The 18,128-nt window shown below is 39.7% G+C and overlaps 1 protein-coding gene across 2 annotated transcripts in view; it reads right to left on the reverse strand.

Moving 5' to 3' along the window:
* The window catches only part of LCP1 (lymphocyte cytosolic protein 1), a 50,431-nt gene that overhangs the window by 27,858 nt on the left and 4,445 nt on the right, over positions 1 to 18,128 (reverse strand). For both annotated transcript variants that reach the window (XM_021708981.1, XM_008050814.2), the window contains 3 exons: positions 1,952 to 2,038; positions 1,193 to 1,356; positions 838 to 967 (listed from right to left, as the gene is read on the reverse strand). In XM_021708981.1, coding sequence (XP_021564656.1) covers positions 838 to 967; positions 1,193 to 1,356; positions 1,952 to 2,015 — 358 coding nt within the window. In that variant the 5' untranslated portion in view covers positions 2,016 to 2,038. The remainder of the gene's footprint in view (positions 1 to 837; positions 968 to 1,192; positions 1,357 to 1,951; positions 2,039 to 18,128) is intronic.

Raw genomic sequence — 18,128 nt, forward strand, 5'->3', positions numbered from 1 at the left:
AAATCATTTGTGATATAACCTTTCTTTTTAATCAGTGAAGCTTCCAGGAGGTGATTATGGAAGTTTTAATAAAACATCAAGTTACATTTTTTATACACTAGCACTGTATTTCTCATATGTTCTGTAGTGTTCCTCCAAGAAATCCTGAATCACTAAAGTTTGGGAAACACTACACAGAGTATCAATGATGTGAAGATTCATAATATACATTTGACATTGCAAGGCTCTGAAAATTTCTGTACTTAAAAATAAAAGGCTAAACTTTGTCTCAGCAACGATGAATGGTATTTAACCATGAACTTATCTTGACGGTTAACTAATGTTTTGCAGAATTCAGTTTGGGAAATGTTGCATCACTGTATTGTTTGGGCCACTGCAAGTTTCCATTAAGACTATTGGGAGACAGCCTTCAGAATAAATATACACATTTCTTCCAGATCAATGCAAACACATTTTTTTGACCACTCAACAGGTATTAAAGATAATCATGAAATATGAAGACAGGAGCTCAAGTAGCTAGTTTTGACCGGAAGTCTTTCAAAGGAGTTTTAGAGCCTTTCATGTATTTTCCAATGCTGATTAGATCATAAGGTATTGGACCTTATCTGGAGCTAGGACTGCTCCTATATTATACACCTGGAATGGATCCATTCACACTCAGGAACACAGGTAGTTATCCATAAAGTTGTATTTGCTTTTTTTGTTTACAACACATATTTGAATATCAAGTTGAGACAGTAGCCCCAGAAGGCATGGATCCTTTCTTCACTTTACCCTCTCCCCTATCCATTATCCCAACAACTTCTACCTCTGCTCCCATGAATCAGAATAGCCTACCTGAGTAGGAATGTTGGGTGCCAACACTAGACTGTTCTGAAGTCCCGCCAATCGCACAAATCCCTTCCTTCTTATTGATTGCTTTTCTAAAGGTCTTGGCAACATCTGTGCTTTTTAGGCCATGAAAAACCTGCAAACATATAATGTATTTTTGGATGCTCAAGCAGTAATCAACAAAATCGCAAAGGAAAATGTATGTAATGTTGAAGTAAGGAGGGTAAGAGTGTCTTTCAGGATATATATTTTATATTTTTAAAATCTTTGGAGATATGGTGTCTTGTTCTGTTGACCTGGCTGGGTATTTTTTGAAACAAAATTAAAGCTTTAAATGTGTCTTCTTCTGCATGGTACTCACCTTGATAAACTCATCAAAGCTGATCCTCCCATCGTGGTCCAGATCACCTGTAGCCATCAGGTTTTCTGTAATTTCTCTTACTCTGTACCCAGGCAATGGCAAGCAAGCAGCCTTGAACAAGTCATTCAACTCATTGCAGCTGATATAACCATTGCCATCAGTATCTGCAATGCAAACAATGTACTGAAGCTTCAGGGCAATTCAGGTAACAGCTTTTAGAGAGGGGAGGGAAGACTAGATGGAATGTGAAGGGATGGGGTGGCTATCATTCAGGGGTCAAGGCATGACCCCATGAAAGAGTCAGAATCTCATAAAGAGCTTGTTGCTATTGGATATGGGCTCCAGCACCACTTCTAGCCTCCGCAGTAAGAGTCAATTTCAAAACAGAGTTCCTCTGTTTCCATAAGGAACTCTTAAAGAAACCACAGGATGAATGATAAAGTATAAGAGAAAGTATGTAATAATATTAAAATAAAGGAAATCAAAGAAAGCAGATAAGATATAAAAGATGAGACTTAGGGGCCATTTCCAGGAAAAAGCTAAGGGTGGGAAAGAGTCCATATTCTATGTTTTAATAGGGAAAAAGTAATTTCCTTGAAGTGTATCTTTCAAAAATAAGTTCTCCCAGCTTCTCTTACCAATGCCACTGGCTTCTTGTGAGCTCTGCTACTTTACTCATGTTACCATTTCTTTGAATCTGTCCTGATGTTACTCAGCGAAAAAGAGAACAGTGCAACTTGAGGTATCAGGTCTACTCACCAACTTTGGCAAAAGCTTCTCTGAGCTCCATCATTTCCTCATCGGACACTGATCCTCTGGCCATTTTTACTGCTTCAAGTAACAGATCTGGGGAGGAGGTGAACATAAGGAATGAATTTTGTGCATCTTAATTCTTAAAGTACCACAATAAGAAGCAATCCCAATAAAAAATATTCTTCTGCATGAATTTCCCCATGATTTATATGTGTCTTTCTAAAATGCAAGTCAGAAACAGGCTTTTCTCCACCTTCCATGTGGGAGTCTCTAAAGATGGCCCTCAACAATTTCTCCCCTCCTTGTATTCACAGTCTGCTCCTCACATCAAGGTACAGAGCTTATTTCTATCTGTTGAATGTGGGCTGATTTTGTGACTGCTTTGACCATAGGAGTTAATAGAAGTGAAGTCTGGGATTGGAAACTTCTGCTTTCTTCCTTTTGGAATGCTCATTCTTGGGATACTCCCTCTTGGTACCCAACTGCCATACTGTGAGACATTCAAGCCACATAAAGAAGCCAATAGAAGGAGAACTGGGTGTTCTGGTTAACAGTCCCTGCCAAGTTCCCAGTTGACAGTCAGAATCAACTGCCAGCCATCCGAGTGGGCCATTTTGGACTTTCTGGCCCATTTGAGCTCTCAGATGTCCACAGTCCCAGCCAACATCACACAGAGCAGAAGAATCACACAGCTGAACTCAATCAACCAATGGAATAGAGAGATGATAAAATGATTTTTAACACCACTACATTTTAGAGTACATTATTATAAAGCAACATACAACTAAAACTCTTAACTTGTACACAAAAAGTCTTCTTTAGAGATATCTTTGTTTTCATATTTAAAATTAGTAAGTTTGACCAAACCAACAGATTCATTTTATAACTTCAAAAAAAGTTAATTTAAGGATGGACAAAGGGAAGCTTGCCCTCTTATAACCCTCTTATAATTCATATATGGGAATCTGAGGCCCTTTCTAGATTCTATCTTCTCAGAAAGTCTACAGTTTTGCCTCAAAACACTAGTGCTTAATTTCCCCTTTTCTATGCATTATTACTGCCCTCTAGTGGGAAGAAAGAAAATGAAACAGGAAATGGATTGTAATCTCCATGACCTCAGCTAATCCATACCTGTGTTTCAAACAGGAGTTCCACTTAAGCTTGCTAGTCCTGGGGTGGAGGGGTAAGCGGAATTGGAGTGTGGAGGATATGGTACTTCTTAGTATAATTATAGTTCAGACATTGTAGTGAAGTTATTGATTTTTAAAAATAAATTTGGGACAGGATGCTGTTTACAATTGATTTATTTTTAATATTTTCATATTATTCTATAGTGCTGTGCTGTTCTTGATGGCAATCAATAACCACACAAAAAAGAAAGTAGTTTTAACCCTGAAACCTATAAGCCAAAGTATGCTGTGCTCAGTTTTGCAAATCTATATGCATTTCCCACCAATTTACTAACCTGTCATGCACATCTATCAGTGGTTTCAAACTTTTGTTTCCCTAAGCAATCCTTTGCTAACAGAAACCTACATATAAATAAAAGTGATAACTCGGAGAATCTTTGGGTGAGAAAACCCAAATATCCCCCTGCTGTCATGTCACCTTGTCACCTTCATCTGTGGAAACTCCAAGAAGCATGTCTAGAAAATCACAGAATTACATATGTTATTATTTTTCAATTCATTTAAAATATGTTTTTGTTATATAAAAATTTTATTTTATTAGCATTTTCCTTATATATCTAAGAAGGTTCACTGGGTTTTCTGAGGGAAGACAGAAACTGTGGAGGGTTTATTTGTATTTTTTTTAAATCCTCACTTATACATCACAATAACCCTAAGAGACAGCTACTTATCTGACTTCCTTCCTTCCTTTTCTTCTTCCTTGTTTCTTTTCTTCTTTCCTTTCTATTTTTTTCACAGTGCCTTTTTCCAAAAATAACTTGAGCTAAGTTACAAAGATACATCCAAACTCAAGAGTTAAGCAAATTAAATGATGTCATTTTTGGTGAGAAGGAAAGTAAGTGTAGGTGAAATAAGATGATGGCAGGAGGAATTTTAATCTTCAAAATATGTGCCTAAGAAAGACCTTGTATGTTTTGATAGAAGTAGACTGACAACCTAGCTCCAAGCTCTAGAGGCTAATACAAAAAGTGATATGTCATCAGTTATACTATTCACTCTGTATGAGACAAACTAACGTTCTTAGGGCAGCAGAACTGATAGATCTGAGGTCTGATAGCAAAATCTTTGTCCAGCCTTTAAGAAGAGGACACTTGAAGGATGGAGTAAATACAGGTTTTAGGCTTCTTATAATGTCCCTCAACATAGACTGATGACATAGGTTGCATATTCCCATCCTATAGAGCAGAAAGCAGAAGAAGCTCAGAGAAGTTAAGATGCATATCTCAGATCACACAGCCAGGACTCTAGTTCCCAAGTATTTTCTCCTCTCCCATGCTCAGGTTCTCTGCTCAGGTTCTCTGTCTTCATGTTCCTGTTAGACACTCATTCCATCCATCCATCCATTCATTCACTCAGCAATTGTCCATTAAGTATCTAGACTATGTTTAGCCCCATGAGAAATTTAAAAACTATAATATGGTGAGTTTGTCCAGGCATTCTAGTGTAGGAAGCTTTTGCTTTTATGTGTTAAGAAAGCAAGGCTTCTGTTTTTCAAAATTTGTATATAACTCTGTGTACTTTACTAATTCTTGTGACTAATTTGGCTTGGCTCTCTTTTATGCCCTCTATCAATACTCCACATATGCATTAATAGAAGGTTCTTGCCCTTCATATTTTAGCAAGGCCTGGGGGTAAAATCTGGTCTAAAGCCCTAGGCTGGCTGCCTTTCTTCTTCTTTCTTCTTCTTCTTCTTTCTTCTTCTTCTTCTCTTCTTCTCCTCCTCCTCCTCCTCCTCTTCTTCTTCTTCCACTTCTGCTTCCTCTCCTTCTCCTTCTTCCACTTCTGCTTCCTCTCCTTCTCCTTCTTCCTCCTCTTCTTCTTCTTCCTTCTTCTCCTTCCTCCTCCTCCTTCTTTTTTTTTTATTACTTTGTTCCATGGGTCAAACAAACCTTGTTTTTTAAGTTTCTGAACACCTCTTAGTTCATGGGTATTTGTGGGATTATGAGATAAACTCATTCATTTAACATATATTTTATGAATGTCTACTGTAAGTCAGGCACTGTTCTTCATTTTAGGTACGCATGTCTATACTGACCTAGTTACCCTACGAGAATGAGACAATGGAAAAGGTAAGGAGGATAAACAGGATCTCTGAATATAAACTCAGCCCTATCTTTTGACACAACAATTTTACATTTCAGGGCACTATAAGAGACTGGTGAGAGGCATAAGTAGAAGCAGGGAACAGGACTGTATTTTAAGTGTCAAGAGCAGGGTCAAAAAGAAAACAAATACAGTATAGGGCAAAAAAGAAAATTTAAAGTTATGGTATAGTGAAAAAGAAGAGAAAATATTTTACCACAAAAATTGCATGGTCCATTCAAATAAAAGATGTAGAGAGTACAGGTTATTTTAAAACTACGTTATTTTCAAGCCATGGCAGGTTGATCAGGATGAAAATCTTGAGCATCTGTAACAATATTTTTCTGAGAGATTATGAGTAGAAAGGATCAACTCAGAGAAAACCAACAGTGAAAAGCCTTCAAATTTTAAAAATTTGAAGCCTCCCTTTGGTGATTTTACAGCTAAAGCAAAAGAGAAGTGGATAGAGTTAGTTTCAAAGGTGAATTGGAGAAGGAATAGTCAACAGCCAAAGTTATTGCAGTACTGTTTGTTGATAGATATCTGAAGAGTGTCCATTGTATCATCAGAATGCACAGTACATCCTGGATATGCAACCTAACATTTGGGGACAGAATGAACCTCAGAGATAATTTATTACAACTCCCTCAATTTTATGGTTAAAAAAACTAAAGGACCAGTGCAATGAAATGCTTTATCCATGTAGAAGTTTTCAAGGCAAGATCAGGCTGGAGTTTATATATGCAGTTACTGAAGGGCAGAGAAGAAAAAGGATGAGCTACCATTAAGGTCCATACTTGAGAAGACATACTTTCACTAACTGAACTGAATGTGCAAATGGCAGCACTTTTACAAAGCAGAGCAGCAGGAAGAGAACACAATAAACATGAAAACATGCAGTCAGATCATTTCTAAGAAGGACATTGCTGAGGTTATAATCAAATATTAGGTATTTTACATAGGCTATTAATGTGCTCATTTGGGAAAAAAATTCACTTATTTTAAATGCATGCATATTTGAAGGTGTGGGTTATGATAATATTAGTACGACTAATAAGGATGATGGTGATGGTTTTAGTTCGTGGATTGCCGGCACCAAGTTGATAGCAAACTATAGAGACACCACTGCAGTCCTGGGCATTCTAAGGCATCTGGAGCCTAGGGAAAGAGACAGAAGGTGGCTGTGTCTTCCAGGCCATGAATAAGTGTTTCTTCAGCTCTGCTCTACTGCTCTGGCATTGGCCCTTTTTAGTGACCACATCATCTAACTATGCTCTGCCAGGAACCATTTTAAGGTCTCTTGCAAATCAGTGGTAAATTCTGGAACTCCCTTTGTGAATCACTGCCCAAATCATAAATTTAAGAAGACAAATCTCAAATCATTCATCTAGGTCATGTCTGGCTGCTAGTTCTTCAGTGAGCACTTACATTTATTAAATCAATAGTCGTAGAATCCCAAAACATCTGGCCAAAGAAAGTCGCTCATTTTAAAAAAAATTATAAAATTATTTTTGAAATCATAAGAAAAATCAAATAACCTCACCCCAAACTGCAAAAGCCACAAAACCCGCTCATTCCTTCAAGTCAGTGAATTTTGAGTTTCTGCATAAAGGGGGCTGGTATTTCCCAGAGTAGTGAAAGGGAATTTCTGAGAATGAGCTATCACAAAAGTCCCTGAACTTAAGTTCCCTGAAGTCTGAATATAGAAACTATTTGTATGAGTTTATTATTGAACACCGTGTTGCAGTATTTACAGAAGGAAATACATCCTCTAAATAAATGTAGAAATGTAAATGGAATTTTCTCTGAGGAGTTTCACAACTGATAATGAAAAGAAGCAGAAACGAGGGAACGGGTGACCTGTCCAGAGTGAGATACTCATGAGCTGGACTCATTTCTGAAAGGTGGTCATGCTGTGTTGGTCAGTATTTGATTCAATATAGTGCTGCCTAGTTATATAACCTGCCCAGGATCAGGGTGACCCAACATCACATCACCAAGGGATTCATTGAATGTGCCCCACTTTCCTGCAACTTGATTCAATGGTTGAAGTAAAACTGGATACTCAGGACTCAAATTCCTAGCTCTACCCCAATAATTTCTGTGCATTTCAAGGGAGAAATCACATAACTTCCAAACACCTCAGTGAGCAATGAATAATCCAAACCAACATGTCATCTAGAACAACATTAATATTGCAATCTTAAGCATAAGACTAAAGAAATGAACTATAAAATACACAGGACTCAAAAGCTAAATAAAATACCTGTTTTTTTAAAGCCATGAAGATTATGTTATTTAAGGAAAAGACATGGCTTTCACCTAATTCTGTTTCCTTTGCTTTACAAAGTAGAACACTGTAGGAGATCTTACTTTGAGAATATATGTAATTTACTTTATATTTTTGGGCCACCATTTCTGTATGAATACAAGTATGGCTAACTTTTAGATAAAAGATGATTCTGAAAATTTTTAAATGATTTTGTTTTTAAGAAACCGAATAATTACAAATGGCCTCAACAACAGATGGCCACTTAAAGAGACACGCTGATGAATTCTTCTGTCAAGTCATAACCACCTCTGCAGGTATGCTGATTCTCCCAAAGTCTGCTCCAGAGTACCCAATCCTTATCTCTGTGTTCTCTAATGTAAGCTCTGCAGGGTGGAAGGCAGGGGAAGGCTTTTCATGGCATAAACACAGTGGCTCCCCGCTCACACTGTCTCAGGCCACATCAACCTCATGGGAAGCCAGCAGGCTCCATGACGTCCAAACTTGATCAACTTCCCATTGCTCGGAGAGCCTCTGGTTTGAACACTCAATTGAGGGCCTTCTGAAGCTATGTAGCATATTAAAAAGAGCTTGGCTCTGTTACTAATCAAGGAGTTCTCATCCTCGCTTCCTTTCCCCCAGTACATTCCTGATACCTCTGTTTTCTACCAAGTTGCCAACCTCCTGTAAGCAGAGGGGATACTTCAGGCTGCGGTCTGGGGACGCCTTTCTGTGCCTTAGCATCTCTCTCCTTCCCTAGGCTATAGACAATGGTACTCCTTGCACCAACATCTGAAAATCTATATTGCCCTTCATTTCATATTCTCCCATAAGGACTTTAAGATCCAGTCTTTCCCCTACTGAAAGCTCAGGGTACCCCAAATATATCTTTCCCAAAATCTGAATACTATTGCAGGGTAGGTGGCTATCATGATTGCACTATGACCTCAAAATCAAATGTCCTTCATTCATTCTTTCCCTCCACATGTGTGTTTACCTGCAAAGTAGTATCCTCACTGCTAGGGGAAGGAGGGCTACAGGCATGGGGGACACAAGGACTGGGGCTTCATGAAGTCCACAGTTAAATGTTAAGATTCAAATGCAACACACAGATGACAGCTAATTTATTGGGAAATGGTTAATAAAATGGAAAAAGTTCTGGAGATTAAAAATGAACAATGAAAAGGTTAAACACAGGGCTGTGAGGGAAAAACAAGAATAAATAAGAGTCAGGAACAAATACAGAGGCTTACTGAAAAATAGAAATGTCTAACACCTCAATCAGCTCATGCAATAAAGATATTGAGATAATTAACACACGTGAATGTCCAAGAAACCAACACTGAAGTCATCAGCAGGGAGTGGAAGAAAGTGCCGAGCTTGGCAGTCAAGACTAGGCTACTACCTGTATGTATGACTTCAGGCTCTCTCTTGCCTCTCTGAGCCACAGTTTCCTCACCCATAAATTGAGAGGCAAAGTCCTTTCCATGTTAAAAGGTCCAAAATTCTATGTAGTGGCCAACAAGTGTATATACAAATTAGAGCCAGGCTAGGGAGTATTGCAAATGAGCTTAGAAATAGGTCCTGTGAGCAACTGCAGCTGTGCCCTGGAGTTGCCTCCTGTGAAATGGAGCCAACAGGGGAGGGGGGAGCTCCTAGCCCAGCATGGCTGCTGGGGGAAAGGGATGGAGGTGAGGGGAGTAAGTGGGGGCTCCAATTCTGCTCTTACCTCAGCAGCTCGCAAAGCTCTGGCTAGATGCATTCTCCTCACTGACCCCAGGCGGATGCCCACTGCTCAGCTCCTCGGTCGCTCAACTGCTCAGCACAGAGCAGGGAAGTTACCAGAGCAGCATGTGAGACCTGTTTCATGGGGCGTCACCACACACAGCTTGAGACGCACTGATCCAGTTCATTCCTAGTTTCTAGGCAAGCTGGTACACAAACTGTCCCAGAAAGAGAGCCATCTACTATTTTCTTAAAAATATCCAAATAAGGAAACCCTACAACCTCTAGGGTATCTCATATCCCTACCTTGTAACCTAAATCTTTTCTGATACGATTAAAGCTCCCTCTATCTTGGGCTATTCTCAGAGGGAAACACAGAGGCTGTTCAATTCATAAAAATTCCATCACATGCTTTGGTGACTGCCATCGGGTCTTTTTAAATTCTTTTAACCTGATTTTTTAGGGCTTATTTTCCAAAACTAGATTTGTTTGTTTTGCTGTATTCTGGCCAACTTCCTGAAATAACGAGTGGAAAAAGAATAGCAGAGGTAGAGGAATCTTAGAGATGAGCCATCTGACCACTCGTCTATCAGTAAGTATAATGCCTCATTATTTCAAATACTTGATGAATATAATTTCATGTATGTTTCCTGCATGTGAATGGGAATTCAATTTTGGTATGGCAAAGGCATGATCCAGGTCTGGGTCTCAAGTAACGTGCCAATCTCATACAAATACCATGTATACTGACATCTTCTAGGTCACAATGAACCCTTGTCCCCTGCATTCATCTGTACATTGATTCTTTTTTTTTTTCCCCTTAAAGAGATAAGGTCTTGCTATATTGCCCAGGCTAGAGTGCAGTGGCTAGTCATAGGTACAACCTTACTACTGATTAGCATGGGAGTTTTGACCTGTTGTGTTTCTGACCTGGGCTACAGGTGGTCCCCTGTTCCAGGAAGGTCACCATATTGATGCAGAACTTAGGTGTAGACACCCAATCGGCATAACACTACATCCCAGAACTTCTAAACTCATATACTCTTCCTGCTGCAGCCTCCTGAATAGCTAGGACTACAGGCATGTGCCACCACACCTTACTGTCCACTGATTCTTAACTTTGCAAGAGTTTCCTCCCAGTTTTCCTTAGCAACCAAAAAGTAAACCAAAGCAAAACAGCTCACCATGAGATGAAATGCTTGAGAGGCGAGATAGACAAATTCATAGATGAATACTAAAATGACACCCTCAGACTTATAACAACAGTCATCATGGTTTCAGTCATTTTGTTTTCCTGGCAGTTGGGTAGGAATCAGTGGGCCCTTTCTCTTTTGATCTCTGGTCCAGACCTCAGCAGTGTGGTCTATTTCCATAGCCATCTCTCCCAGCAGGTTAGGAGCTCATTGCCCTTCCTCAGTATCCAGCACATACGAGGTACTCGGTAAATGAACTGTATACACGAACTAACCAACCCATAAACTAATGGTATTCAGGGCTTGAAAAGTTCCCTTTTACCTTCTTTAAGGAGTTTAACAAAAATATTCTTGTGTACATACTTAGAATATTCCACTCACTGAAAGGTACAAACACTTAGAACAAGGCAAATAAATGCTTCACATTTACATGAAACAAACCACTTTGCTGGAAAAACTACTTTGGTGAGTTGATTTGGAGAATAAAGAACAGCAACTGACCGCTCACACTCCCTGGTCCCAACCTGCCAGCCACAAGAGGGTTTCTATCTGAGGCAGCAGAGCCTGGAGCTGGGCTTCTTGGTGCTGTTTCTGCAAACTCAACTGCCGGGGATGCTTGACACTGGGTCTCTGTTCAAGTTTGCAGTGTCTAACTCTTAAGCTGAGTCCTGCTGAGGTGGGAGGACTCAGGGCAGTGACTGAAATAAGGGCAAAACTACCTGGATGGATGAATGCTGTGCACCAAGGAGCACACTGGAAATAATTAGGATTGGATACTAGTGTTTACCTGTGTGTATTCTGCATATCACTATTTGGACTATAAAATTCATCCTCCTGTAATTCTAGATGTCTGCCACTGAGAAATTCATACATTTGTACATTTCGTCTTTCAATAAACATTTGCCAAATACCTACTATATGCTAGGCATGCGTTAGAGGTTGGAAACACAAAGATGCGACTCTAGCCTGTTTAGGTGGGGAGAGACACAGACATGAGACTGCAGAAGGACCTTTTTAGATTTACAGGAAGAAGGGGATAACAGATCTCCCCTGGAAAACCAAAGAGAGGACATGACATTTGACCTAGATTTCAACAGAGGAGTAAGAGATTGCTTGAAGATCTGTTTTGGTTTTTTTTTCCCCCTTATTCATATGAGAGTATTAATCCATGATCTTTCTATCTATTTGGAGCCAGAGAAAGGACAAATAGCTCAAGAGGGAAGACCGTCTGGAAGATAGTTATAACCGTCAAAGTTAATAAGTGGTTTACTCAGTGCTAAATGTTTTATATGCATTATCATATTTAATTCTCACCACAATCCTATAGAGTGTAACTATGATTGCCATTTCCCGGATGGGGAAACTGATGTTTGAATAACTGGTCCAGGATCACACAGCCATGAACTGGGGAAGCCTCCTGCCTTTTCTGGCACCTCTGGCCACTGGATTCCTGTATCTCAAGGTTCTCTGCCATCCGTTGGGGTTACTCAAAAGGAAACCTCTAAAAGTCAAAGCTCTAACCTTATGTTAATTAGGGAACACACAGTTCTGTAAGATTTTGCTTAGGACTGGGGTCCTTCCTGGGCTCTCTTGGGAAGTTCTAAATGTGTATCGTCTTCAGTTCCTCAACATCTTAAAGGAAGTCTTAAGAAGAGCAAGGACATCACAGGGCTTGCTCTTTCCTGCTTATCCCCTACTTCCCCACCAGAAGCTCCCTCATCTCAGTCATCCACTAGCGTTTAATATAAAGCGCTTGCCTTGTCCTAGGTACTAGAGGAACCGACATGAGCAGCAAAGAATCCTTGCTCTTGAGGGCACACAGTCCAGTGAAGGAAAAGGGCCACACAAATGAAAGATTACACAAATATGAATACTATAAAGATATCATTATCACGATGCTATGGAAATTCACCCCTGAACAACATGGGTTTGAATGGGTTTCACCTATATGCTGATTTTTTTCAGTAAATACAGTCGGCCTCCACATTGGTGAGTTCCACAACAGCAATGAAACGCAGATGGAAAAATACAAGTATTTGGGGATGTGACACCCAGGGATGTGGAGGGTGGACTTTTTGTATCTGTGGGTTCTACAGAGCCAGTTGTGGGACTTGAGTATATACGGACTTTTAGTATTTGGGGAGTCCTGGAACCAGTCCCTCAGATACTGAAGATCTGCCTGGAAAGGGAAGGGAAGGGAAGGAAAGACTTTTCAGAGTAGGCAATATTGACCACTGAGCAAAGTCTTAGGGAACCAGTAGGAATTTTCCAAGTAGACAAAATTTAAAAGGGCATTACAGGCAGAGAAAATAGGCTAGGCACAGTGACTCATGCCTACAATCTCAGCACTCTGGGAAGCTAAGGTGGGAGGACTGCATGAGTCCAGGAGTTCAAGGCCAGCCTGGGCAACATAGTGAGACCTCATCTCTACAAAAATATAAAAATTAGCCTGGCATGGTGGAGTGCACCTGCAGTCCTGTAGTCCCAGGTACTCAGGAGGTTGAGGCAGAAGGATCATCTGAGCCCAGCAGTGAGCGGTGATCATGCCACTGCTCTCCAGTCCGGGTGACAGAGTGAGATCCTGATTCACGAAAAGAAACAGAAAATAGCCCTGCAAAGTGAGAAGACAAGCAAGAGCACATGGAGGAAGCTGTTGCAGGTTTGGCATGGCTGAAGCCAGAAATGCAGGAAGCACACCTCCAGAAGAAGAGGTTGGGGAGGTGTCAGCATGGTCTGTCGCTTCCCCACTAGCTCTTGTTTCTAGAGGGAGAACTTGGGTGACCTAGGATATATTCCTTGCACCTGTCAGTCACAGTCCTTACTACACTCATTGCAGGTGATTGGATGCAAATAAAATGATGCAGCCTAGAAGCCATGTAGGTTTGTGTACCTAGCTAGCTTCCTCCTTGTGTAGCTGTCTCCTATTTAGAAAATACTGCAAAGAGAGGAGGGAAATGGGCATGTTAGAAATGGGTAAATGGGGGCCCTGGGGAATGAAGTGACTCCCCAAAGTGTCAGAGTGAGTCAGAGACTGAGCCAAAAGAAGAGGTAGAAATCTTAGTTTGGTCTAGCCAAGGTATGGGAAAAACACAAGAAACCCTTGAGATGCATAGTCCCCGAAACTGCCCTCCATCTTAGATGTGTAGATCTAAGATGTAAATGTCAGATCTGCCCAGGCTAGGATGCAACTTGCCCCTCTCCCAGTGTAAGCCTGTGTAAAGGCACTTCTGGCACCCCACAAATCTCACCCAAAAGCTAATGACCCTATCTTCCTTTACATAATTAGGATTTATACATACATACATATATACATACATTTTTCAAAGTGAACAAACTAGGTAGTAATGTGGTATAATGAAAACATGTTAGAATTTTATACTCACTACTTCCTGTTGTGTGTCTTTGGATGTGTTACTTAAATTCTCTAAGGCTCCGTTTCTATATCTGTAAAGAAGGGATGTTGGTCAGGCTCGGTGGCTCAGCCTGTAATACCAGCACTTTGGAAGGCCGAGGTGAGTGGATTGCCTGAGCCCCAGGGTTCGAGACTAGCGTGGGCAACTTGGTGAGACCTAATTCTACAATAAATAAATAAATAAATAAATAAATAAATAAAAATTAGCCAGGCGAGGTAGTGCGTGCCTGTAATTCTGGCGATTTGGAAGGCTGAAGTGGAAGGATCACCGGAGTCCAGCAGATCAACACTGGGATGGCCGTGAGTGTGCCACTGCACTGCAGCCTGGGTGACAGAGTGAGACTCCAACTCAAAAGAAAATAAACAAATAAAAAAGAAGGGCTGTTAATGCGACCACAGTGCTCACTTCATAAGACTGTATTAGGATTAAATGAGACAAAGTGTTTTAAGTGTGTACAACAGTGACTGGCAAAGAGAGGGAAGAGAAGGGAGGTAGTGAAGAAGAGAGGAAGGGAGAACCAAAGGAAGAAGGAAGGAATACAAGAAGGAAGTTAAAAGAACATATTAACTAACTAGAACTTTTACAAAATTACCATGGGGAACAAACCCAATTTCTAATATAAATTGTGTGACATATTGTATGGAGTCACCACCTAAAATCCCCACTTATACTTGTGTGTGTTACGAGTTTTTGTGGGTGTAGATCATTCTGTATGTCCTAATGTGCATAGCCTGGCTTGTTTGGGCTCTTGTATCACCTTTCTTAGCTAGCATCCTTGAAGCCAGGTGTTGCCTAACTGGTTGATGACACCAACTAGAAGCCAATGGCATTGGTATTAGCTGATCTTGAGAGGTCAAGGGGCTCAGGTTTTGCCTTGCCTGAGATACTGACAGTGGAAAGTACCTACTAACAGTTAAGGAAGTGTGGCCAGGGTGGGAAAATGTACAGCAATCTTAAGAAAAGCCCAGTCACATACACCATGAGTCATGAAAAGAAAGACATCTCTGAGCATCTGTGATGAGGACCATTGGGCAAAGTCTCCTCCTTCTCAGGTGCACCAACACTCAGGAACCAATTCTGCTAGCCTGTATTCTACTTCGACCTGCTCTTCCACTCTCTATTTCTCCAGGCATCTTCACCACTTTAGTTTGAGCTAAAAAACAGTGACAAGAGGTGCAGCAGACATTTGTGTATTGGCAATGGCAACAGAAGCTTCCATTTATTTTTAATAATGTGACCTTGTTTTCAATAGGATGCTTGGAGCTGTTCTTTTAGATTGCTAATGACAGGCTCACTTTCAGAGACACAAAATGAGGACTTACAGATAAATTGAGGCAGGACATTTTTATTTATAGTTTATTCAATGGACTATACTTATCTTCACTTTTTTCAAAAGTTACAGTTTATCAATACCATCTTACCAACTTACAATGGGATATGCTATAACATTTCTTTTATCAAAAATATAAGTAGATAAAAAGCTTAGTCTAATACCTTCATGGCTATTATTTTAAAAACTTTGTATCACAAAATTCTCAAACTGTATTATTTGTTTATTTTTCAAATATGTTTAGTACACCAGAATACCTATCAAAAGTAGAGTTGGGATATATTCCTAATAGAAAAGGTAAAATTAGGAATAATTCAATAATCATTCAATCACAGGAGGAAATATTTAGATTTTTTATCAGGAAGCAATTAGTGGATCATGTTAGAGGATGCAATGTAGCTTAAACAGATTGGACCTTTAACAAACTGCCAACACAAAAACAGGAAAAAGACAAAGTGTGAATCTTGTCTCTGCCAGTTACTGGTTCTTTCATCTTAGACAAGTCACTTAACCCTCCCTGGACCTTAGTTTCATCATTTCCAATAAGAAGATAATAACAACTTTATGTAGCTATTTGTGGAACTAAAATAGCAACTATATTTCAAGTGCTTGGCTTGATGCCTAGCAAACAGTGAGGGCCCAGTAAGTCAGTAGTGATGATAGGTGTGGTAGATATGCATACAGACTGATAACATGGGAAAGCAGAAGGGGGAAGTGAACCCAGCACAGATCTAGCGAGTAGATAGTACTATCCCAGTTCTACAGGTGAGGATACTGAGCCTCAGAGGCTCCCGAGATTGTTCAGGCTCCACATTTAGTGAAAGGCTAGAATACGAATTCAACTCTGTCTCTACGTCTACTCCACTTTCTTTATGCCACATCTGCCTCTATTATGCACAGAAACTGTCAGCTTTAAAGGGCTGGCATTACATATGCTATTGGAGGAAGAATGGAGGTACTGAAAATGTAATCAACAAGAGGATAGGCATGGAATGAGGGGAAGAACTGAGTGATCACCTCCAGATAGACTAAGTACCGCAACTCTCATTTTCAGTGGTCACAGGAAAGAAACAGAATTTGTGATATTTTGATGAAAAGTCTCAACATGAAAGACAACTTAGGGAGGGAAAAACTCTAAAAAGGTCCGCCAAGATACCCACCATATTCCAATCTTCCCAAGGGGAAAAACTTTAAAAATTTTTATAAAGCAGTGGAAACGGCGGGGAAAGTTGAATTCACATTTTTAGAACTAGGAAAGGTGCAAATGCAAACCGGCATGCATGGTTATGGTTTTCTTTTTTTTTTCCTCTTTACTTTCACTTTACATCTATTACTTAGCTTTCTCTGCAAGGAATTCATATCCCACTCTTCTTTCTTCAGGCTGGCCCTCCTGGTGAAGGTAATACGAGCCAAGGATGTCAAGTTAGAATAAAGGACCTACATTCTAAACTGTTACAACTGAAGTTACTAGAGGCTGGGAAGACAGGGATAGGGAGAGATTGGTTAAAAGATACAAAATTACAGCCAAGAGGAATAATTTCTCATGTCCTATAGAACTGTATATATTTTCAATGGTAAACTGTATTTAGGGCTTGGATATCCCGCATTCTGTAAGTGTAAAAGACACACATGTTCTTGCCATTTAATAAACACTGAGTGCCACTGAAGAGTCATAAACAAAAAGTATATATTTTCAAATAGCTAGAAAAAAGATATTGAATATTCCCAACACAAAGAAATTATAAATATTTGAGATGATGGTTATGCTATGATCTGATCACTACACACTGCATGTATTGAAACATTATTAGGTACTCCATAAATATGTACAATTATTGGTTGCATCAATTTAAAAATAAATAGGTACAAATTTTAAAAGCATCTTCAAGATAGAAGCTATATTGAATGTACTCACTTCTATTGTTATCTCATGATAAAAAGGTTTTCTTAATGGAAAAAAAATGTTATACCTAGGGTTAACAGAGATGAACTTCCAATTCTAAATTTTGACTGAGAAATAGCGAATAGGGAACATATGCAAATATTATACATACATTTGTGTACCCCTTTATTCATTTGGAAATATAGCTTAGATAAATTTTAGTGATGACTATCAGACTGAGAGGTCAAAATGCTGGGTATTATTCAAATGAAAGGTAATTACGCCATTAATTCACTTCCCTCTTGAAAGTGCAACCAGAGAAATAAAGAAAACAAATTATCTGGGAGATTGCAATTCACATGCATAATTAATCTGCCTGCAGAATTTGGTGTCCTGGTTTTTCTGCTGTGAAGAACATAATCTCTTTTCTACTTTAGCTTGGCCAGTCAAGAAGGGATGTGTACGGGGGAGGGGTGGAAGGTGAGGGGAGGGAGGCAAGGAGACTCCCCCTCCACCTCATCTGTTCATGTAACCGATGCAGGACTAAAACAAGAATCAATGCTGCAACCACAGAGCTGTGGCTTTGCTAGTTCCTCAATTTAACATCTTAGCTTTTCCTTCCGCCAAAAAAAAAACTGACCATATTTGAGAAACGGCCTCCTTGTAACTTATAAGTGGGGCTTACACAGCCATAGCTCTGAATTTAAGCAAAGCTTCTACTCAGTAGGTGGGTCATTTTACTTCCATTCTCTCCCTCACCATGACGACAATCCTTCATTCTTTCCCAGTTTTTAGAACACCTATATTTGACCATTACTGTACAATTATAGACATGTGTGTTGGGTACAAATACTAAATTGTTTAATTTAGTTGTCTTTATCAGTTACAACAGACTAGAAAATGTGAATGCCATTTGACTAAAGTTATTGTGAATTTCGAAGACTAAGAACTTTTAAAAGCTTTTGAGGGTGAAGATCGTGTATTATGTAAAAACCAACTACTCAGTGAACTGTACAGAAAGGCTGAATAAATACGATGATGACGATGACAGTGACAGAACAGTCTGTTTAATAAGAGCTGTTATTTGGGAGAAATTATG

This window comes from Carlito syrichta, unplaced genomic scaffold (genome assembly GCF_000164805.1).
Source record: "Carlito syrichta isolate Samal-C Ts95f unplaced genomic scaffold, Tarsius_syrichta-2.0.1 Scaffold153723, whole genome shotgun sequence".
In the NCBI taxonomy this organism is placed as follows: Eukaryota; Metazoa; Chordata; class Mammalia; order Primates; family Tarsiidae; genus Carlito; species Carlito syrichta.